This window comes from Ambystoma mexicanum, chromosome 8, assembly GCF_040938575.1.
Source record: "Ambystoma mexicanum isolate Mex_15411 chromosome 8, UKY_AmexF1_1, whole genome shotgun sequence".
NCBI lineage: Eukaryota > Metazoa > Chordata > Amphibia > Caudata > Ambystomatidae > Ambystoma > Ambystoma mexicanum.
In genome coordinates, this window is record NC_090929.1 from 957,390,195 (window position 1) to 957,414,180 (window position 23,986).

The window sequence follows — 23,986 nt, forward strand, 5'->3', positions numbered from 1 at the left end:
CCACACTCACAGACTGGATCAAGTAATTACTTACCTGTACCGAGTTAGACAGCTTTATACTGTCTCAAGGAATTATAGCATCTATAGCTTACCCTGTTTTTATGTTTTATCAACAGTTCCTCCTAATACAAGTCGAAATAACCTTCACAAAAAGAAGACAAAGTTCAACTCTGTATATAGTCGTTGTGACCAATTTTCCACTCTACTGAAGAATGTTCCATAGTGATTTTGAGAAGAGAAACATGTTGAGTTTAATCTTCTAGAATTTGTCTTATTAGAATGCTATCAGAATCGAATTGAAACTGCTAACATTGGAATTAATATGAGTACTCCGATGTTGTTTTCCAACTGATTTATCAAACTGGTAATTCAGATTCCTATCGATAACGATAATCTGACTCTAGACCATCATTTTATAACAGTTTTTTTTCATAATGTATGTATTTGATATCTCAGTATTGGTTTTTTAATACCATTTGTGTGTGAATAAAACTGATATATTTTCTTAAACTGATGGTCGAACCGTTGCTAAATCTAACTACCTATTATGTATATCGTTATATGTTGTTACTAGAACATTCTTTTCATGCCGACTAATATCAATCTCTGCCACTGCTGCCCAAACTTCACTGATCAAGAAAATGGTGGTGTAATTGCTAGAAGAACCCTATTAATAGGGACACTTGGATGTACAGGACGGAGCACGTTAAGGGGCAAACTGCAGTAAAATGCATTTTTTTGTTGTTAGCTTGTTCTTAGAAGACAGCCAACATGTATCCCATGGCCATCCAGCCAATTATTATTTTGATTATTGTCAGGCTATTCTTTGAGCGTGGTTGTAGCTTCAGGAAGCAATGGGGTGCTTTACAATCCTAGGGGGAAGAACACAGTGAGAGAAGCAGAGAACACTGAGTGGGGAGATACCAGAGGAGGTGAGGGTGGGCAATTGGCAGCAAGAGAGCTACAAGCAACCAGGGGAGGAGATAGTCGGAGCAAATTACAGAGTCTCTGGGGGATAGGGAATGAAGGATGTGTGGATCTAGGTGTTAGGGAGTAGTCATTCAGAGAATGGTCTTCAGCTCTTTCCTGAACTGTAGAAGTGGTGGGGCAAGTTTTATGTTGATGGGAAGTTTGTTCCAGAGTGTTGGAGCATAGACGGAGAAAGCCTGTTTTATGGTTCTTTCCTTCCTGCACCTTCAGAGGTCAGGTATGCATATTTCCTAACTTCCGATGGGTTGCAGGCCTTCAGAGATATTGATTCTCTCAGTGAAGTAGTGTGGGGGCTTCAGGGCGAAAACCTTGTTGATTCTACATAAGGATTTGAAGATGGTTCAGACTTGCAGCGGGAGCCAGTGCACTTTGATGAGGGTTGCTTTGATGTGGTTGAATTTGCAGAGTTCTTTGTTGAGTCTTTCTGCAGTTTGGAAGACACATCTCAGGGCTGCCAGGCTAGTCACGGAAGGGCATTGCCATCATCCAGGTGGGGGAGGACCAAGGCTTAGACAGCGGAAGTTGTTTTCTTGGATGAAGGGCTTGATTTTCCACATGAGAGAAAGTTGGTACCAAGCCGTGTGTGTCTTCATTGCTTTGAACGTGAAGTGTCTGTCGATGGTGAACCCGAGTTATTTGTCACAGGTGGCCAGCTGTGGTGTGAAGCCTTTGAGGTTCCTTGCAGAGAGCCATGTCTAGATGTCAGGGAGTTTATTCTTGTTGGTCAGCATTAGGAATTCAGTCTTGGAGGGGTTGATCTACAGGTAAACAGTGGACATCTAGGACTGAATCAATTTTAGGGCACCTGAGCCTGTGTATGTCTTAGAAGGAGGATATCTTGAGGTAGATTTGCATGTCATCTGATATTGGTGAAAGTGGATGCTGTGTGGAGCGAGGAGGATTCTAAGCGAGTACATGTATGGATTGAAGATCACAGTGGACAGGATGGATCCTTGTGGGACTCCACAGGTGATGGGCAGAGTTGATGATCTGGAAAAAGTCAGCTCATACAGACCTATTTAGTTAGGATTAATTATAGTACAGTACGGATCACAATTGCACCAATGCAGGTGTTGACCTTTTGACCCTTAGTATACCTTGCCAATTGTTGAATTACATTTCCTGCCAATTATATTTACTTTACTGTTTGACTTGTGGAGCTGAGGTGGAGGCACATGTATCTCCTGCTGCTTTTAAAAGTGGAAGCATGCATATGCTCAGAAGCTGACCACATTCTGATAAGGGATGACATTATTCTGCAACTCTGACAAGACAGTGCATACTGTAGAAATAACAACACTATAGGTGGGTGGCCTTATTCTTTAGCCTAATGTAGTTTCATGAGTAAATGGAGCATGATGCAGGAGGGTGGGATTTAACTGTTCTTTGCTTTAGTCTATTTTTAGCTCTTGTAGCAATTTGTACTATAGAACACTTTACTCACCAAAATGTTTGGCTACACCTCGAGGGATGATGGGATTTGTAGTTTGAAACGTCTCGTGAGGCACAGGTTACATACTGGCACTAAATTGTCTTGGGATGCATTTGCCAGCATAGTCAAGTACTCTTTGATATTTAGTAATGCCACTCAACTTGACCTTTTGACTTCTCACAGATCTGCCCCTCCACTTGTATCCCTGTTAATGGTTGCAGAGCTGAACAGAACTACTGTTTACTTTTGTTGCATTTACTGATTCAATAGGAATGCTTTTTATTCTTCATTTCCAGATTTGATTCATCAGGAAGGCATCCATAAATAAAAACAGGAATGAATGACTACATGAACAAATTAGTTCTCACACATTCGGCTGACCCTTTCGGGGGAAGTTCACTGCGCGCAGGCCTGAGGTGTATAAGAGAGACACTCGCCTAAAGGGTAAGTGGGTGGCCACCTAGGTCATCAGAGGCAAATAACAGAATATTGGTCCTCAAATTAAGCAGGAAAGTTGACTTTTATCATACTGTTCTTGATTTTGTTCAAAGGTGACCAGGTTTTGAAGAGGATGAAGCCCATCTTCATGGGGAAGGTTTGCAAATGTGAATAATGGCCAGCTAAATCAGTGGGGAAACAGCTTGCAATGGTTGTCTGGCAAATATGCACCAGTATTCTTCCATGGAGACATGAGTCTGGGTAATGGATGAGCAATGCTACTATAAGCAGCAACCAGGGCAATGGGTTGCAAGGTCGGACAGGGTTACCAGGTTGCATATATCCAGGAAACTGTGTTGTGCTGATGTGGAGGAAATTATCATGGTTTGGGAGGATAGCTCAAGGGCAACGTGCTCATCTTGGAAGCAAGACAACACGGAGCAACACAGGTTTGATCCCCAAGTCCGCACTTAGAAACCTCTGGGCATTAAATGCGTTAAAAGTAACCTATCATATCATATCATGGTTGATGCTGTCAGGGGGATAGGTGTCATCAGGAGAGAAAACGTCTGGTTGAATGTACATTAATTAATACATAATGAAATGTAAAAAAGTAAAAACAAAGTACACGACAATCAGCAGATTTTGCTTTGTTAAGTGACCAAATATCATTGATGGAGTGTATCAAAATCTGGTGACACCGGATGCCAATTGATTGTAGGTACACCAGCTGGCACTGAACCTTGGGTTTACCTGTATTTCACAGAATGAAAGGGCCGATTGTCTCTGAGATTAAAAGGATGACCATGTCACACTCTCCAATACATCACCGTGCATCTGTGTGTGTTTGTGGCCAGGGCATGTAGGTATAGTTGCCTCAAACCCTATTAAATTCAATGAAGCTTCTCAGTGGCAAAAATAAAAACAGAATCTCAGAAAGATGCATTTGCTATTTATTGGGGCCAAAATATTGTTAACGGTGGCCAATTCAGCTGATAAAAAAGAGTGGTATGTACAAATCTCACTCTCAAGTACAATGTATATATCTACTTTAGTTTCCTTTTTTAATAATCCTTAACAAGCAACTTGCAGATAATAAGGTGTGGTCCCTTTCTCTCAATTATTCATCACTTAATACAATTTAGTGACAACAAAAATAATACATGCTGACATGAAACATGTATTAGTTGTATATGTTATTTAATTCATGTAATGCAAGAACTCTCATTTTTAACAATTCGGTGTCCCTCAACAATTTCACAGTAACTCTTAATGCCAATCGTATTGTCACAAATAAATAATGTATGTCAGTGCTTTATTTAGGACCTGTTTTCACAATTGACATAGTTTACAATCACAATGGGTACATCTATAGGTGAAGGTCAATGATCTAACATTGTATCTTGCCTCGCTTAGGTAGTGTGCATAAGCATGCTTTTGTCGGCAACATCCTATGCTGATGCTTGTATTCCCTGCGTACTGGCCTTCCATCCTTTTTTTAAAACAATACCAGCCAGCTTTTACTTTTTTTAGTAGGTAGCACATACTTTTTATAAACATGTAACAGTCTTCTGTTTCTAATAATGATTGGACTTATAAAAACATCACATGGGCAATCATCTGAGCCAAAGGATATGTTTCATCAATCCATATTATTTTGGTCAATTGATCCCACTTTTAGTACTTCTTTTTCAACCAGCCCATATGTTCTTATGCAAGTTCTCGATTGACATTTCCAATTGCCCACTTGGATTTCTTGGGTTTTCACAGCTCCACCTGTCACCCAGACAATATTATTGTTTTCTGGGTGACAGGTGGAACTGTGACAACCCTTAATACTGTAAGATAATCAGTGCATTTTTTATAACCCCTGCATGCTCAGATTAATCCTGGGTAGTTCTAAAATGGAAGGGGCATTGTACATCATGAAGAACATCTTAAGTCTTAGAACATATTTACCAGCTGTGTATCACGGTTTTCCTATGTCCTAATCTTACAGTATTATTTGTCGCTTAACTACTTTGGCTTCCAGGCTTCTTGAAGACAGTTGTCTGCCTATGCTCCTTTTCTCTCAGCCTACAGCATGTCTTCGTCCTCAGTTGCATTACATCAAGGGCCTTGTTAAGAGGCTCCTGTATACTTACGATTTGACGCAGCAGGTCCTCCTTCAGTCATATTCGCTTTCTTTGCAGTACACAAATGTTCAAACATATTGACTCACTTTAGAGTTTTCATAATTGTTCAGAACGCCTACACAGCCATGATTCACAACTTCTTAGAGTGTGCAACTTTAAACAAAACAAGACATATTCGTTCAAACATGAATATCAAGTCAGGGCATTTCCCTGTCAAGAACTGTCCAACACCATCCCATGTTGAAAAACTCATTAATCTACTGCTCACTGTCAAATGTGTCTTTCCAAAGGAAATCCAATTATACACAAAACATCCCCATTTAACCAATATGTGTGTTCTAAATTGTTGTTCTGAAATTCGGTCAATGACACATGGGTGTCCCCATTGCTGGTATGACTTTATTGGAAGCAGTTCAGAAAAGACAATATGGATGGACTGAAAGAATGACCAGACCAGACAAAGAGGTGGGCAGGATACCACACATTACTATATTAGCATCTGAAAAATGTTCATATCACCTCTTGCCTTTATTGTAGACGTGATATTGATTACTCCGATAAGCAAAGGGTTCTCTGGAAACCAGGATCACATGGTTATCTGTCTGATTACAGGTTTGGCACTGTGCTCAGCTTGTCCAAAGAGCAATAATTTCAGGCTACAATGTTGTACATAGAAATCCACAATAGTTAATTGCCAAACAGTTTCCAAACTATGGATCTTAGTTGTGAAATACAGGTTTGTTTTGTATACGAAGCACATTGTAAGTGTTGAGCCCCGGGGCATCAAAACCAGGGGACAGTCCTTTGTTGTCAAACGGAAAAAAGTTAAAGAGCTGTCCATCTTGGGTCTCTAGAGAGACTGAGGCAGTGCCAAGGCGCAGTGTGCAAGGGAACTCCTTGTCAAATACCACCTGAAAGATACGGTCCTCCAAGTGTTGGAGCTTGATAGTCCGATAGTTTTCAGGAATTAACTCCTCAATATGTGGCCCGAACTGCTGCATGACCAGAACTCCTCCAAGATCTGTTTTGATCTCATAGAAGGTGAGGTTGGCATATGTGTAGTATCCCACGTAGGGGGCAGGGTTTGTGGGAGGGTTTAGACTTTTGTTAGCTTCCCTGAATGCTGTTTCTATAGCGGGAATGAGGTGGTCGTATGACTTTGCCACTATATCCTCTTCCTTTGGCCTGGCTCCAGACATTAGAACTATGAAGCTCATTCGGAGTTTGGGGACAAGGGAAAATGTGGCAGCATAGCCGTCCAAGTCCCCATCCTTTCTAATGATGTCATACCCATGCTGTTCATTTATCTCCCAGGGGGTGCCTGTCCTATTTGCAAAGTAGCTGGAGGAGCATTTGAAAAGTGGTGTAAGCATTGTCTTCATTGTGTCTGGTTCAAGCAGCCGACGGTGATAAGTGCCCAGCAGCACCATGGCTAATTTAGCCAGATCAGCAGCTGTAGAGTACATCTGACCTGAGGGTCTATACCAACCAAGGTCATACAGAGGAGCAGTCTGGCCACTGCTGTAAAAACCCACTGCCATCTGGGAGTGGACAGGTGGCGAGATGTCAAAGCCTGTGTCCTCCATACCCACACGGTCTAGAATATTTTCTGAAACCCAATGCTGGTAATCAGCCTCTGGAGTCAGTCCAGCCAATACATGAGCTAGCATGGAAAATGCTAGATTACTGTAGTGGCACCTGAAATGAAACAAACAAATATCATTAAAAATACTGATAGTTCTAGCACCCTTGCCATTCACAACTGCTAAACAAATTGCAACTGCACACAGTGTTTGTAAAAAAAAGAATACCACACAACATGTGAATAAGCAATTACATGAGTAATGTATGGCAAAACAAATAATGAGACATTTTCCAAATGTCTATTGTATTTCTAAGTGAACTTTTAAAAAGTGCCCAGCAGGCTCCATCAAATTGCCAAGGTTTTGCAGATATTCATTGATTTGGTTTACATCTTATGTCTACCTACATCCCCTTTTAGAGGTATTTATCTACTCAGAAAAGCCAAATGTGGGCATGGTTGAAGCTACATTGTGTAGATATTTTAAGCATTAAAAGTAAGTCGAAAGACTGCAGGAAAGGAGAGAAGGTTAGAATAGGGAAGGGGAGGGCTGAGGATGAATGGGGGTTACCATTAGTTAATCAAGTACTGGGCATCTTTGAATGTTATCTACATACATAAGTGTTAGGACAGTTTTTCTGAAGTCCAACTAAGGGCTTAGTAAAACCATACAACTGAGACAGTACAAAACTCCACTCTTAGTATAAGCTATACCACCTGAGAATTTGGTTTCTTGTTGAAAATGCAGTCAATAAGCCTATTATTTTAGTATATTATAGTTTGTATATTATAGTTTACACAAACTTGCCGTAGATCTCCTCAGCTCTTAGCTTCACGTAATTTTTCTAATCTTTTTCTTCCACCTTGCGACTCTGATGACTCTTGCATTAATAGTTGGACTTTGGAATGCTTGGTCCATTTCTAAGAAAACTCACTCTGTCCCTGATATGTTCTTTCAACGATATTTATTACTAAGACCTGGCTTTCTTCCTTCACCTCTGCTATACCTGCATCTCTGTTCACATCTGACACTATGTTCACACATGTTCCTCGTCCTCTGTGTCATGGTGGAGGTACCGGTATCCTCTACCGGCCATCTTCCATGATACATACTACCAGTCACTTCTTACCTGCCTTTACGTCTTTTGAATATTCTCTTTCTGCTGTGACTGTTCAGCTAATTTATCATCCTCCTTGTCCCCTTTCCACTTTTTGTGATACCATTGATGCCCTACTTAGTGTCTTCCTGCCTTGATGTAACTCTTTTATACTTTTGGGCGACTTTAATCTACATCTCTCTTCTATTCATGCTTCTTCTCCATTTCTAGCTATTATAGAGTCTTACTGCCTTTCTTCTCTTCTTACTCCTTCATCCCATATCTCTTAATCATGTCTGGAATATATTTTTTTTACTTCTTCTATGTCTACCTCTGGTGTTTCTATCTATCCTGTATATTCCTCTGATCATCATTTGCTTCTGTTATCTATTTTCCCCACTGTTTCTGATACTTGTTCTTTTCCTTCAGTTGCTACTCCTTCTTTTTTCCATTGTGATCTTCATACTCTTATTACTCCTCTTTTTGTATCTTCTTGCTTTGCCACTCTTCCGTCTGATCCTGATTTTCTAGCAGCTCTTTCAACATATGAAGCTACCTCAACTCTCTCCACTTCTCTTTCTACCCCTCTCAATACTTTATATCCTCTCTCTAAATTTGTTCCGTCTCGTAAACCCTCACAGCCTTGGCTTACTTCTCACCAGCGCTCTATGCAAAGGGAAATCGGTAGTCTTGAGAGTCGCTGGCATGAATCTCGGAACATGTCTGATGGTGAGTCATTCTCCTCTTACCATACTCTATATGATATGATATGACATGATATGGCATTTATAATGGGCCTAAACACAGTTTTTCAATGCACCATGAAGCAAGGGAGGGGGAACAAAGGGAAGAAAGAAACAATGATCTTACTAGGCTAAGTGACATTGAGATCTGTATGATAATGCACATCTCTCTTCCAAAGTCTTGACTATACTGATCTTTTAAACTCTTAATCATCCCATCACCAACGCCTCTTTCAATCTCTCTCTCGCCTATTGACTCATCCTTCTCTTATCCTTCTCCGGACTATTCTGTTTTGTCGACGTTTATTGCTTCTCACTTTGCAAACTTTTTTCACTTCTCAGCCATTTCTCTAAATTATCTGACTTCCTCTCACTCTGCTTCTTTACCTTCCTCTATTATGTTTTGTTCCTCTTTCTCAACTATTTCTAATTCTGATACCTCATTGCTAATCTCGCAGCCTCATCCTGGTGCTTCTCCCAAAGACCCAGTTCCTTCTACTCTTATTCGTAAAATCTATCCCTTTCTTAATTCCGATTTTAGTAGTCTTCTTAATATTTCTCTCAGTACTTCTACTTTCCCTCTTTTGTTTAAACATGCCATTATCCTTTTTATCTTGAAAAAACCCTCCATGGACCCATCTATTCTTTCAAATGTTCATCCCATCTCTTACCTTCCCTAACTTTCAAAACTGCTAAAACGTCTTGTTTACTCCCAGGTTTCTTTCTTTGTCACCCTTAATTCTATGTTACCTTGTTTGCAATCTGGTTTCCGACCTCTTCACTCCACATAAACTGTCCTTCTTTCTGTCTGTGACACTTTGCTCTCTGTATGCTATGTCAAACACTCCTCTATTCTTATACCTTTGGATCTATCAGCCGCCTTTGACACAGTGGACCACTTACTACTTCTCCAATCTCTTTCTCTGTTGGGTTTTCTGGCTCTGTACTTGCATGGTTTCAATCTTATTTGGTCTTATTGAACCTACTCAGTATCTTGGCAGGAAGTTGTTGTGATCCTCTTCCCCTTTCGCACAGTGTTCCACAAGGGTCCATTATTGGCCCATTCCTCTTCTCTCTTTATACTTCTCCACTGGCTAATATCTCTTATTTTGGGTTGTCTCATAATTTTTATGCTGACGACACCCAACTAGTTACATCTTTTTCTTCCTTAACATCTCTTATTCACACAAATCTTTCAGCCTGTCTCTCTGCTATCAAAACCTGGATGTCTGATTACTTTCTTTTCCTCAATCCTTCAAAAACTGAATTCTGTTTTTCCCAACTAACATGATCCCTCTGCCTGTTCCTCCTTCCTTTGTCTTGTTTTCTCGCTCCCTTCTGCCTATCTCTCTTACTGCCTGCAATTGCGGCCTTCATCTTGATACTAATCTTTCTTCTGCTTATCACATTTTCATAACATCATGCTCCTGTCATTTCCATCTTTTTAAATTTCGGGAAGTTAAACCTCTTGTAACTTTTAGTGGCACTAATCTTTAATCTCCTTAATTTCATCACGACTATTCTACTGTTCTGTACTTCTCTTTGGTCTTCCTGTTTCTCACCCAGCTCCTCTATAGTCTGTTTTTAATTCCTCTATTAATCTCTTGTATTCTTTATCTATTCATGACTCTATTTCTACCTCTCTGGCCTCTCTTTGATGGCTATCTTTTCATTCTCAACTAAAATTATTCAATTTTCTTTGTATTGTATTCAAGTTCTTCTATGGTCTTTTTCCTATTTATCTCATATCTCTTGTTTCCTTCCATGTTCCCTTTCATGCTATTCGCTCACAGTCTCTCTTACTTCTAACTGTACCCCATCCCCCATGTGCATCTTCGCGGTTCCCTCTTTCTCTTTTCTCACTTTACTCTATTGGAATGTTCTCTCACTTTCTCTATACTCTATTGACTCTTATCCTACTTTTCATGCTGCCCTGAAAACCTTTGTACTTCAATCCTAATTGTTTTTGAAGTCTCACTGTAGTTTTTAATTGTTATCTATTGTATTAATATCTTCACTCGATTGTGCTGTAAATTGGTTTTGTACAGCGCCTTGATGCAAGGCGCTATATAAATGACAAGTAAATATGAAAATACAAAATACATTGCTCCATAGGCTGGTTCCTTGAACAAACCGATGTATTCTGATTCCCGGATAAAGGGTACTTGATGCATTGTGTCATTATTTAGATACAAATAACATTTTTATAGTTTTAGATGAATTGCAGAACATCAATACAGTTTTTGCAATATTTACCCAGAGGGAGGACATCGTACACAATTGCTTGCGCTTTCCCAATGGCCTCTTCATGCCGTTTAGGGTCTTTGCTATAGGTACTACAACATTGGCAGGAAGAAGCAATTGTAAAATCCTTATTTAGTGGTTGGCAATATTATGCTTTCTTTTTATTAGTCCAGCCCGGTTTGGTTGAGTCGGCGTTGGTGGTATAATGGTTTGTGGTGTGTTTCCTTGTATAGAGAATGGATGTTTTTTTTCTATAGTACTTCATGTTTCGGTTGGTGAGGTAAAGAGCCACGTTTTAAGTCATTTTCTAATGTTTTGGTGTTCTTCTGTTGTTCATAGTTCCTTGGGGATTGAATTCCAAGGTTTTGCTGAGATACATGAGAAAGCTGATCCATCATATTTCAGTTTTGAATATTGCTTTCGTTTAAAGCAAATGTCATCACCTGGTCTGAGGATTCATTTACATCTATGGATGAAGATTCTTTCTTGCAATAATTTTGCTCCCTGGGCATGGTTTGCTCTGTGGGGTATGCAAAGCAATTTGAAGTAAATTCTTGTATTGACTGGTATCCAGTGCAGACTTCTCCATGCTGGTGTTATGTGTTCTATTTCAGTGAGTCTGAGGAGTAATCTAGCTGCTGTGTTTTGTGTTTGCTGTAGTTCATTGCTATGGTAGTCAAGCATTCCAAGGTAAATGCTTTTGACATACTCTGTACTTCACATGACAAGGGAGATGACAGCGAGTGTTCTGTGTGGTGAAGGCGAGGAAGGGTAGTATCCATTGGATTTTACATAGATGGAAGAAGCATTTATTTACTACTGCATTGACTTGTGGTTCTACTGTTAGGTCATTGTCCATTAATACTCATAGATTTTTAACTTCTTTGGATGATTCTGATCAATTTCTCATTTTGTTAGGCCATGAAATGTGGTGTTTGTACGATGGGTTGTTGGGCATGATCATGATTTCTGTTTTGTCTGGGTTAAGTTTAAGGCTGTTGGTGCTCATCCATCTATTTATTTGTGTAAGGCAATTGGTGAGAGTTTGGTCTGGTTCTCTGGTGATAATGATTTAATTATGATTTATGTGTTATCTGTATAGTTGTAATAAGTGGGTCCATGTCTATTGATGAGTTTGATGAGTGGAGTCTTGTAGATGTTGAAGAGTAATGGCAAGGATGTTAAGCTTTGTGGAACCCCACATGGTGAAGTGTGGTGCTGAGCTGAAGGGACTGAAACATGTTGTTTCCGTTCTTTCTGTTATAAAGGACTTTATCCATACCAAACCAAGTAGCTTATCTCTATTTCTTGGAGTTTTATAATGATGGTTTTGTGGTGGACTGTGTTGAAGACTGCTTGAATTTCTAGTATTATCAGTGTGGAGGTGATGTTAGAGACAGTGATAGCTTTTAAGTCATCCCAGATGGACAGTAGTACTGATTCTATTCCTCTCATTTGTCTGATACTGACTTGTGCCCGGTCTAGTATCTGGTTGCTTTTGACATGTTCAAGGATTTGTTTTTACACAGTGCTTTCTATGAGTTTGTCTGGGTAAGGGATGTTTGAGGTAGTCTGGTAGTTGGTTAGGTCTTCTGTGTTTCAAGGGTTCTTTGAGGATTGGTTTAATGTAGGCCACTTTGAAACTTTGCAGTACAGCTCCTGTTGCCAGTGAATGTTTCTTGAGAATCCAGAAGTGTTCTGCGGGCATCTCTTGGGTGAAGTCGGTCTTGTAGATATCTGGTGGGCAAGGTTCTGCTAGTGATCCTGCTTTATTGCTTTGATTCACTAGGATAGCACATTTTTCTGTCGAAATTGGTTTGAAGTACTTTGGTCTTATTGTTAAATTTAGAGTTGGCTGGTTGGTAGAGTTGCTGTTGTGTTCTTGGGCATACACTTAAAGACTTGGTGGAAGTTTATAATTTTGTTTTTGGAGTTGTTTGCAAGGTAATCACACATCTTCTAGGATGGAATTGGTGTGTTATTGCAGGCTATCTGGTTTCTTAACTCGTTGATGCTGAACATCTCCTTCTAGATGTTAAACAAAGGGGGGTCTGGGAATCTCTCTAACAGCACAAACACAGCCCAATTACCTGTTCTTGGGTGAATAACCCCCGAGAGAGACTCTGCCAAGTCTTTATCTCACTGTCTCTTTCACAGAGAAGATTTTCCCTGCATATCAGTCTTTGTCCTGCCCAGGGGCAGTCCAGCATCGAAATGCTAGACAATTCTACTCTGAACAAGAGTACCAACAGAAACCCCATACATGTGTTTCAGCCTTGTTGGGCATCATCAGTGAGGTGAAGCTGTGCCTCTCTAAGGACAGTGAGCAAGGGGTCCACGTCTGGATCGCCATGGTGACTTAGGGTGAGACCCAAAGTTAATTTATGCAAAACAAACGGGGGTCTAGGAATCTCTCTACCAGCACGAACACAGCTCAATGACCTGCTCTTGGGTGAATAACCCCTGGGAGAGACTCTACCAAGTCTTTAGCTCACTGTCTCTTTCACAGAGTAGAAATTTCCCCACATATCAGTCTTTGTCCTGCACAGGGGCAGTCCAGCACAGAAATGCTAGGCAATTGTCCTTTGAACAAGAGTACCAACAGGAACCCCATACACGTGTTTCAGCCTTGTTGGGCATCATCAGTGAGATGAAGCTGTGCCTCTCTAAGAACAGTGAGCAAGGGGTCCACGTCTGGATCCCCCTTGTAACTTAGGGTGAGACCCAAAGTTAATTTATGCAAAACAAAGGGGGGGTCTAGGAATCTCTCTACCAGCACGAACACAGCCCAATGACCTGTTCTTGGGTGTATAACCCCTGGGAAAGACTCAACCAAGTAATAGCTCACTGTCCCTTTCACAGAGAAGAAATGTCCCCCCATATCAGTCTTTGTCCTTCCCAGGGGCAGTCCAGCACCGAAATGCTAGGCAATTCTCTTATGAACAAGAGTACCAACAGCAACCCCATACACGTGTTTCAGCCTTGTTGGGCATTATCAGTGAGGTGAAGCTGTGCCTCTGTAAGAACAGTGAGCAAGGAGCCCACTTCTGGATCGCCCTGGTAACTTAGGGTGAGACCCAAAGTTAATTTATGCAAAACAAAGGATTGTCTGGGAATCTCTCTACCAGCAAGAACACAGCCCAATGATCTGTTCTTGGGTGAATAACCCCTGGGAGAGACTCTACCAACTCTTTAGCTCACTGTCCCTTTCACAGAGAAGAAATGTCCCCGCATATCAGTCTTTGTCCCGCCCGGGGGCAGTCCAGCACCGAAATGCTAGGCAATTCTCCTCTGAACAAGAGTACCAACAGCAACCCCATACACATGTTTCAGCCTTGTTGGGCATCATCAGTGAGGTGAAGCTGTGCCTCTGACTGCCTACTGAGGATTTCCTGGGGCAACATTCCCCCCTTTTCTACAATTTATCTTGCCTTGAGAAGGTCCCTTCGAGGTCGAGACACGTGTCGGCTGACCACCCTAGACCATGTATCTACACTACTGAAAGTAAAGAATCACACTTGGAAATACTGCACCTAGCGTGAGAATCTTTGTATGCATAAGATTCACTAAGTGCCTAAAATTGCAAGGAAAGCAGCACTGTTCATTGTATTATAATATTACAATACAGGGGACCTCTGAAAATCCTATAGGGCTGGGGAAGTAGCACACACGCAGTAGAGGTGCATGATGTTTCATCCCGCTGAGATCGCTTACATGAGGACAACAGAGATTGTTTGTTAAATGATAGGAAACACACATGGCTGCAGGTCAATGACTGCAGAAAGGCCAATAGGGCTGAGGCAGAGCCAGCCACATGTCAAGCATTCATGATGTCGACTCTAATGTTCGTTAAATAAATACCACTTAGCCAGGTAGGATTACAATTATATGAGCTCTGTACATGGAGAAAAACATAAAACATACATACAGTAAAATGCCTACTCTTAAAACCTTTGTTGGCACAAGTGGTGAGATGATCAAGTGCATCTCATAACATGCGCGCACAAAAGATGATGCCTAATTACAAAGTTCTTTTGGATGTGTGGATCAAAGAAGGTGCACAATAGCAGTAGTGAAATAATCTGGATTTGAAATTGTCTTGTGCCATTGAAAAGGGACAACACCGACTGACAAAAACAATATATTTTGTGAGACTAAAAATCATGCAATACTTACACAGTCACACCTGGTTTTGTTATTGGGCAAAATGACATTGTGGGCATGAGAAGATACTTGAAGTGAGAGTACAGTAGGTACCATTTCTGAAGTTTTGTAAGCCTGTCTGTCTGTGGGTGTTTTTACATTTTGCATTGGTTGAATTACTGAAACTTTGCACTGTTCCATTTGCAATTTTGAACAGTATTCAGCTTAGGGCAAGATATGTACCAGTACAAAAAAAATATTATTTTAACATATTTTAATGAGTATTTGTTCGCACTCATTGCTATTCAACATATTATTAAACAGACATACAGGTTTGTGGTACAGTGTTGAATCAGATATCAGCAGTACAGTTCGATTTCTCTTTACACATTACGTGAAGGTGGGATACTGGCGGGTTTTGTAAACATTAGTAAACTCAAGCTAATACAGTGAATATCTACCACAGGCGATAGGAGCTCCACGTCTATAAATGCATTTGCAAAGATTTTTAGGGTATACCTTGATCCACTGTTTGTATTATTCACAGCAATTGAATAAAGAAGTAGGAAAGGAAAATCGCAAATCCAGTAAAATGTGTCTTTATCTGGAAACTTAATGACATGTAATGGACGTGAATGTTGGCCGTTTCCAATAGGTAAGCTAATTTGTAGAATCATTAGTGTAAAACTGTTGGCAAAGGACACATGATTCCAACTTATATGGCCTGCCTGCTTATTTTCCTGTTTTCTTTTTGACAATGTCAATTTAGTGTTTAGTACGTAGTTGGTTTATGTATAGCCCTAAAGAAGACAAGGCCACTTTAATGTCATGGCTATTCATCGAAACTAGTGTTCACTAGCCGGTGTCATAAAATGAACCCCTGCCATAGTAAAGTCTCCCCCAAGAGACTTTATTCTGAAAATAAAGTCTGCCCGGGAGATTCTATTCTGAAATGGAATCTCCCCCAGTGAAATAAATTCTCCCCCATGACAAGCAATTAATTTCCTTTCATTTTGTACCCTTCAACATCTGCAATCTATTTTTAAAATTGTGTCTTTACTCTTCTAGGGAGGGTTTTGGAAAAATCCAGTCAGGCGAGTCTCTGTTGAAATGTTGTTTAGTAGTCTCCTTGATGGGTAGAGACGCTGTAGCAGAATAAACTCTCCCCCTTGAAAGGGGAGACTCTCTATCAGAATAAACTCTCCCTCTTGAAGGGGACACTCTGTATCAGAATACAGTCTCCTCCTCGATTGGGGAGATTCTGTATCAGAATAAACTCTCCCCCTTAAAGGGTAGACTCTGTACTAGAATAAACTCTCCCCGTTGAAGGGGAGATTCTGTATCAGAATACACTCTCCCCTTGATGGGGGAGATTCTGTTGCAAAATAAACTCTCCCCCTTGATGGGGGAGACTCTGTAACAGAATAAACTCTGCCCCTTGAAGGGGAGACGCTGTGTCAATAAAACTCTCCCGATTGAAGGGGGAGATTCTGTAGCTGAATAAACTCTCCCCCTTGAAAGGAGAAACTCTGTACCAGAATAAAAGCTCTCCCTTGAAGGGGGGGACTCGGTATCAGAATAAACTCTCCCCTTGATGGGGGTGATTCTGTAGCAGAATACCATCTCCCCCTTGATGGGGAGACTCTGTAGCAGAATAAACTCCCCTTGAAATGGGAGACTCTGTACCAGAATAAACTCTTCCCCTTGAAGGGGAGACGCTGTGTCAGAATAAACTCTCCCCATTGAAAGGGGGTGACTCTGTAGCTGAATCAACCCTCTCCCTTGAAAAAGGAGACTGTGTATCAGAATAAACTATCCCCTTCATGGGGGACATTCTGCAGCAGAATACATTCTCCCCCTTGATGGGGGAGACTCTGTAGCAGAATAAACTCTTCCCTTGAAAGGGGAGACTGTACCAGAATACAATCTCCCCCTTGACAAAGGAGACTCTGTATCAGAATAAACTCTCCCCTTGATGGGGGAGATTCTGTAGCAGAATAAACTCCCCCTTTGAAAAAGGAGACTCTGTACCAGAATAAACTCTCCCCCCTAAAGGGGAGACCCTGTTTCACAATAAACTCACCCCCTTGATGGGGAGATTCTGTATCAGAATAAACTTTCCCCTTGATGGGGAGGACTCTGTAGCAGAATACACTTTCCCACTTGAAAGAGGAGACTCTGCACCAGAATAAGCTCTGCCCCTTGAAGGAAGGATGTTGTGTCAGAATACACTCTACCCATTGAAGGGGGAGAGTCTGTAGCAGATTAAACTTGCCACCTTGAAAAAGGAGACTCTGTAGCAGAATAAACTCTCTGCCTTGACAGGGGATATTCTGTCCCCTTAAAGCAAAGCCTCTGTATCAGAATAAACCATCCCATTGATGGGCACAATCTATAGCAGAATAGACTCTCCCTCTTGAAAGGGGAGATCTGTAGCTGAATGGACTCTCCCCCTTGAAGAGGGACTGTGTATCAGAATAAACTATCCAGCTGAAACGGGGAGACTCTGTATCAGAATAACCTCACCCGATTGAAGCGGGAGACTCTGTACAAGAATACACTAGCCCCCTCGAAGGGGAAACTCTGTATCAGAATAAACTCTCCCCCTGAAAAGGGGGAGATTCTGTGTCAGAAAAAACACCACCCTTGATGGTGGAAACCATGTAGCAGAATAACCCCTCCCCATTGAAAGGGTAGACTCTGTACCAGAATGAACTCTCCCCTTCTAGATAGAGACTCTGTATCAGAATAAACTCTTCCCCTTGAAGGGGAAGCTCTGTATCAGAATAAACTCTCCCCTTGATGGGGATAATCTGTAGCAGAATAGACTCTCCCTTTTGAAAGGGGAAATCTGTAGCAGAATAAACTCTCACCCTTGAAGGGGAGACTCTCTATCAGAATAAACTATCCACTGAAAGGGTGAGACTCTGTATCAGAATAAACTCACCACATTGAAGGGGTGACGCTGTACAAGAACACACTCTCCCCCTTGAAGGGGAGAATCTGTATTAGAATAAACTCTCCCCCTGAAAAGGGGAGACTCTATGTCAGAATACACTCTCCCCATTTAAAATGGAGACTCAGTACCAGAATAAACTTCCCCCCTTGAAGGGGAGACTCTGTATCAGAATAAACACTTCCCCTTGAAGGGGAGCCTCTGTATCAGAATAAACTCTCAGCCCGGAAAGGGGGAGACTCTGTATCAGATAAACTCACCCCATTGAAGAGGGAGACTCTGTATCAGATTCAACGCAAATCCTTGAATGGGAGTCTCAGTTGCACAATAAGCTCTTCCTCTTGATGGGAGAGGTTCTATATCAGAATAAGCTCTCCCCTTTGAAGGGTAGAGACTGTAGAGGAATAAACTCCCCCCCTTGATGGGGGATACTCTGTAGCAGAGTAAAATCTCCCCCTTGAATGGGAAACCCTGTAGTAGAATACCCCCGTCCCCTTAATGAGGGATACTCTGTAGCTGAATAAACTCTCCCCCTTCAAGGGGAGACTCTGTATCAGAATATACTTGCCCCTCTAAGGAAGACATGGTATCGAAGCAAGACAAATACAAGTTACTACAGTTCAATGGTGTGTATTGAACTTTTAACAAGGGTGTGATAAACGCCTATCTAAACCTAAATCTAAAATGGGAGCAAGCTACGACCATCAAATAATAATAACGCAGTCCTAGTGGAGTCTTGTCAACATAAAAAAGGCCTATACTAAAAAAACCATTGCCAATCCTTACCGTTAAATCAAAAATAGGGTGGTATAATGTTCATGAAAAATAAAGACGTTTTAACAAATTATAAGTTAGGATGTTCAGGCCGTGGGCCTCCCTTCCCCATGTTTTCAGCACGCGACAAGGCGGTTCACTCGAGCATAGCACACACTCTGGCTTCTTTGGCACAAGGATACAGTTCCAGTACCAGCATCAGGCCTTCTGTGCCCAAGTATCTTTAATTATCAGTCTCTTAATTCAGAGGGCCTGATGTATAAAAACAAAACACAAAGTTCTTTTCCTCTCACAAGTATTCAATTCAGATGATTCACTCTTCACACTGTCAGGCTCAGATCCCTTTTTACAATTATGTCTTGGGTGACTCACGGTTCACCCCGGATCCCCCTTTGGCGGACTCAGATCAATGTTTGCAATTAATCTCACTCAGTCGGGCTCTGACCAATCTCAACTTCAGTTTTGCTATCAAAGGCTTTCGAATATGCACAGGATTTGGTTTGACCCGATGCAGGACCACTTTGACTTCACAATTTACAATTACACTCACATCTGAAAGTGGGGTTCCCTTCCACCTAGCTTTCTCTCGGCATCCCTCCATCGGGTTCACATTTGCCTTTTTTTTAATCTATTCTGTTTCAAATGTTCACTCACTCGTTCAATATTCGATTATATTTGTGTCGCTCATCACATATGCCTAATGCTTTGTTCCTTGCAGCTTTCTTCATACAATATTATCGGTTGCAACCTTGTGTCTAACACAGACCGGTCTGCTATCAGTCTCCCAGACTCACTGGCTGTGCTGACTTTAGTGGAGCAGCTTTGTTGCAGGAGCCAAGGACTGTACCATGGCGGCAATCTCTCCTCCCCGCCTCGGCTATCGATGTGGGCGAGCCCGGTGTACCTTCGACACACAATACACCTTTCTTCAGTGTTAGTTCCAGGTTGTATGTTTCTTAGCCTTGAGGGCTCTTGAAAGTAACAGTTTCCTTTCATTTAAATGGCCAAGGGCAATTCTGTCCTCGCAACCCTTTCTGATCTCGCCGTCTTTCGCCATGACAGGTATACGACTCAGGTGATAGCATGTTTTCTTTCATGTTGGACTGTCCGTGAAAAAGTGTTTTTATCTGGAAATGGAAGGAGCGGGGGGGGGGGCGATTTCCAAGGTATCCTACTTGGTAGGATGTGGAAAAGATGTTTTTGGAAGGGGATACCGCGTCTCTCCATTGGTGTCCCATTTCCACTCCCTGAGGACCCTTCATCCAGGTGATCCTTCTGCACTGGTTCACCCCCAGGAACTGGATCCAAATGTGATTCCCGTGTCCTTGCCACCTGCATGGCAGATCCCTGGGGACCAGCGGGTGAGACACCTTCAGGTTTCTCACATACCCTTCCCAGATGCAAGGTGGATATGCCTGTTTTTTGTCCAGGTTCCTATTTGGAAAGACCTGAAAGAGAACAGGGATGAGATATGTCCAGGGATTCTCACATAGTCCATTGATTTTCTTTCTTCGATGTAGGTTGAGGTTGAGTGGCTTTACTGGTCTTTCTAAAATAACCTATGAACTGGTCTTTAAGGGTTGACTCAGCTTTCATTAGCTATATTGTAAAGGGGTTTCATGATGTTCTGATTTTTCCCAGTCCCATATTGGAGAGTTTTGGGAGTAGTAGGTTGACTGGCAGCAATTCTGGGGTAAAATGTTTCCAAAGGTACGTGGCATTTCCTTCAATAGAGTAGAAAAGGTTCCCTGAGACTGCCGTTGGACTTGTGGACGGTTGACACTTTTTCTTTTCCTGCCAGGTAGGTGCACCTACACATGTGAGGCACCATTTTTGTCAGGATACCTGTTGGAATGTGGGAAGGTAGGACATCTGTTGTTGCCTGCGTGTTTCGGTGGTTTCCTGCTGGCAAATTTTTTAAAACTGTTTTTTCCCTTAAATTTTGGACTTTCACCCACAAGTCAGGCCTTGTGGGTGATACATTCTAGGGCGATTCGTGTGAGTCAGATCTCTTTGGTTTCCCACAGGGGTCTCCTTTTCAGAAATGCATGGGGTTCCCTGTTTTCCTTGGTGGCAGAGACACCCCAAACCCAAATCTGTGGGTTGTCCACAAAGCCACATCCAGTCTTCCTCGGGGCATTTGATGTACCAGTGGTTTAGCCTTCTGCCTTTGCACCCAGGTAGGAGCACACACAACATGTGAGGTATTTATTTCGTCTGGACACCTGTGGGAAGGTGGGACATGTGTTATTTTCTCTTGGTTTTGATAACCTTTTCATACGTTTGCTACTGCACTTTGTTACACAACCCTTTCATTTGCCAAATGTAACCTACATTCAGTCACTGCTTTAGGCACTGTACACTTTAGTATCCTGCAAAGTCACCTATCCTTCAAAAGGTCTGCCTGTGCTTTTAAAAAAAATGCATGCTTGCCATTCCTCACCACATTTGTTTTCCTTATTGTCACATGCTAAGTACGTCTGTTTAGGCCGCCAGCATTAAAATCCAGTGTTCCATGGCACAGTTTTTGGCTTGTGGTATTGCATGTGTTGTGAAACATTATGAAAAATCAGTATTTCCTAACTAGAAGAGTCCGGGGGATGTAGCGGTGCATTACTTTTAACAATATTCACAGAAGCCATTACCTTACAGGTCCAAACATGTCCAACACATACTTTTTGTTCTGTCATTTTTCAAATTTTTTCCCAAACTATGGGAATTTTACCTACATAGTTGTTACCTGACCTTCGCAAATGACCCCTCCTAAACTTGGAATGTTTTCTACTTTTCGGAAATGTATACCTTTCTGTCTTCCCATTCAGCTTTCCTTCCGTCCTCTTCCATTCCGTCCATGCATGTCCTTTTGGGAAAAAAGGGAAAAATCGCCTACCTCTCACAAAACTGATGGTACCCTTATAAAAATATGTTTGTTTTTTTTGTTTCCACTCAACCTGCTATTGAAAGACTGGAAAATGGCAAATCCAGCACAGCAAACCATGTGTTCCTAGCTCTTACAGGGAAAAAAAAAAACACAGGTTTGTTTGTACTTCATTTTATTGGCATTTTCTGGAAAAAAACAAAATGAGCTCTCATTTTTGTTATTTTCTATGACCCCCATACAGCAAACTAGGAATCCTTGGTGACGTTATGGCCGCCTACATGTGGGAAGAAAAGGAGCCAAATTCAGCCAGGGAATCTCAAGTCACATAAAGGTTACAAGGGATTGAATGGGATCTTGCTGCACGCGCCTTTGCAGCACGTAGAGGGGGAGATTTCATTTTGCAGGGGGCACGAAATATATTCCTCCCCCCAGAGATTCTATTTCAGAATAAAGTCTCCAGGGGAGGGTTTATACAGGGGAGTATTTATTTCATGACACCGGCAACAAGGCACTAAGTGAACTTTGTTTAAAGATAGAATACAAAGACTTCTTTTATCATATAAAATGACAATTAGATAAATAATATTGGAACACTTCATGTGCAGGACAGCCATACATGACACCTGCATTAACTATAACGTGGTCAGTTGTGTTTATGTACGGTAACAAAAATCACTTTATTATTGCACTGTATGTATTGATGTGTTATTTAATTTATGTTTTTTATAAATATTGCAATACAAATATTTTGTCATGTTCTGCAGTTGTTTTCCCTGTCTCATTGAAGAATATTGCTCAGTAATCTTTGAATTAAGAGGCCAATTCATGGAATAATTAGCGCGGCGCAAGTGGGCAAAAACGTGCGAATCGCAGTGGAATAGCGAAAATCGCAGTGCAAGTGCGAAAATCGCACGAAAAGCAGCGCACGTCGATTCATGGAAGGCCTTGCGCGAGAAAACCAGCGGATGTGCGATAAAAAAGTGTGCGGCGCACGTTGGCGCACGTTGGCGCACAGGCCATCTAACAGCGTGCGCCAGGTCACAGCGAAAATCGCACAGGCCACAGCGAAATTCGCACATAGCGCGGCGCACGCAACAAAAGTAGGCGGAACACGGGCGTAACACTCGGAATGGGGAACAACTTGCCAAAACGTGGGCGTCACGGGGGAAGTACAGGGCACAAGTGCGCGGAACGCCCACACGCTCGCCTACAACACGTATTCATGCAATAGAATAGGGGAAAAAAGCGCACGCTCAAACCAGCGCACAGGCACAAACACGACCGCCACAAGAAAGGAGGCGGTAGCGTCTCTGCGGCTGTAACAAATGTGCGCCAAAAGGTGCGCCAACAAATAGCACCTATATACTGCCATGATGAATGTCCCATACTGTGGCCCTCCAGGAAAAATGACGTGCAAAGGGGTACCCACAAACACGGACACCCGCTGACAAAAAATACGTGTGCATGTATACCGGGGTGCGCGGGAAGTGTCACACGCGATTTGCAGGGTACGTGCATCACAGGGGTTCGCGTGAAGTTATTCACGCGATCGGGTCTGGGGGAGCGGGCTACGTGTATTTCAGGGGTTCGCGTGAAGTTCCTCACGCGATCGGGCCTGGGGGAGCGGGCTACGTGTATTACAGGGGTTCGCGTGAAGTTCCTCACGCGATCGGGCCTGGGGGAGCGGGCTACGTGTATTACAGGGGTTCGCGTGAAGTTCCTCACGCGATCGGGCCTGGGGGAGCGGGCTACGTGTATTTCAGGGGTTCGCGTGAAGTTTCACACGCGATCGGGCCTGGGGGAGCGGGCTACGTGTATTACAGGGGTTCGCGTGAAGTTCCTCACGCGATCGGGCCTGGGGGAGCGGGCTACGTGTATTACAGGGGTTCGCGTGAAGTTCCTCAGGCGATCGGGCCTGGGGGAGCGGGCTACGTGTATTACAGGGGTTCGCGTGAAGTTCCTCACGCGATCGGGCCTGGGGGAGTGGCCTACGTGTATTTCAGGGGTTCGCGTGAAGTTCCTCACGCGATCGGGCCTGGGGGAGCGGGCTACGTGTATTACAGGGGTTCGCGTGAAGTTCCTCACGCGATCGGGTCTGGGGGAGCGGGCTACGTGTATTACAGGGGTTTGCGTGAAGTTCCTCACGCGATCGGGTCTGGGGGAGCGTGCTACGTGTATTTCAGGGGTGCGCGGGAAGTTCCTCACGCGAATAGCCTGGGCGCATGAATTTGAGGGGTGCGCGGGAAGTTCCACACGCGAATAGCCTGGGCGCGTGAATTTGAGGGGTGCGCGGGAATTTCCACACGCAAATAGCCTGGGCGCGTGTATTTCAGGGGTGCGCGGGAAGTTCCACACGCGAATAGCCTGGGCGCGTGTATTTCAGGGGTGCGCGGGGAGTTCCACACACGAATAGGCTGGGTGCGTGTATTTCAGGGGTGCGCGGGAAGTTCCACACGCGAATAGCCTGGGCGCGTGTATTTCAGGGGTGCGCGGGAAGTTCCACACGCGAATAGCCTGGGCGCGTGTATTTCAGGGGTGCGCGGGAAGTTTTACACGCGAATAGCCTGGGCG

General features: G+C 42.7%; 1 protein-coding gene across 2 annotated transcripts in view; it reads right to left on the reverse strand.

Annotated features, from left to right (window-relative positions):
- Positions 1-3,792: 3,792 nt before the first annotated feature.
- Positions 3,793-23,986, reverse strand: part of LACTBL1 (lactamase beta like 1) — a 398,761-nt gene continuing 378,567 nt past the window's right edge. For both annotated transcript variants that reach the window (XM_069610864.1, XM_069610863.1), the window contains one exon: positions 3,793-6,693. In XM_069610864.1, the coding sequence (XP_069466965.1) occupies positions 5,715-6,693 (979 nt within the window). In that variant the 3' untranslated portion in view covers positions 3,793-5,714. The remainder of the gene's footprint in view (positions 6,694-23,986) is intronic.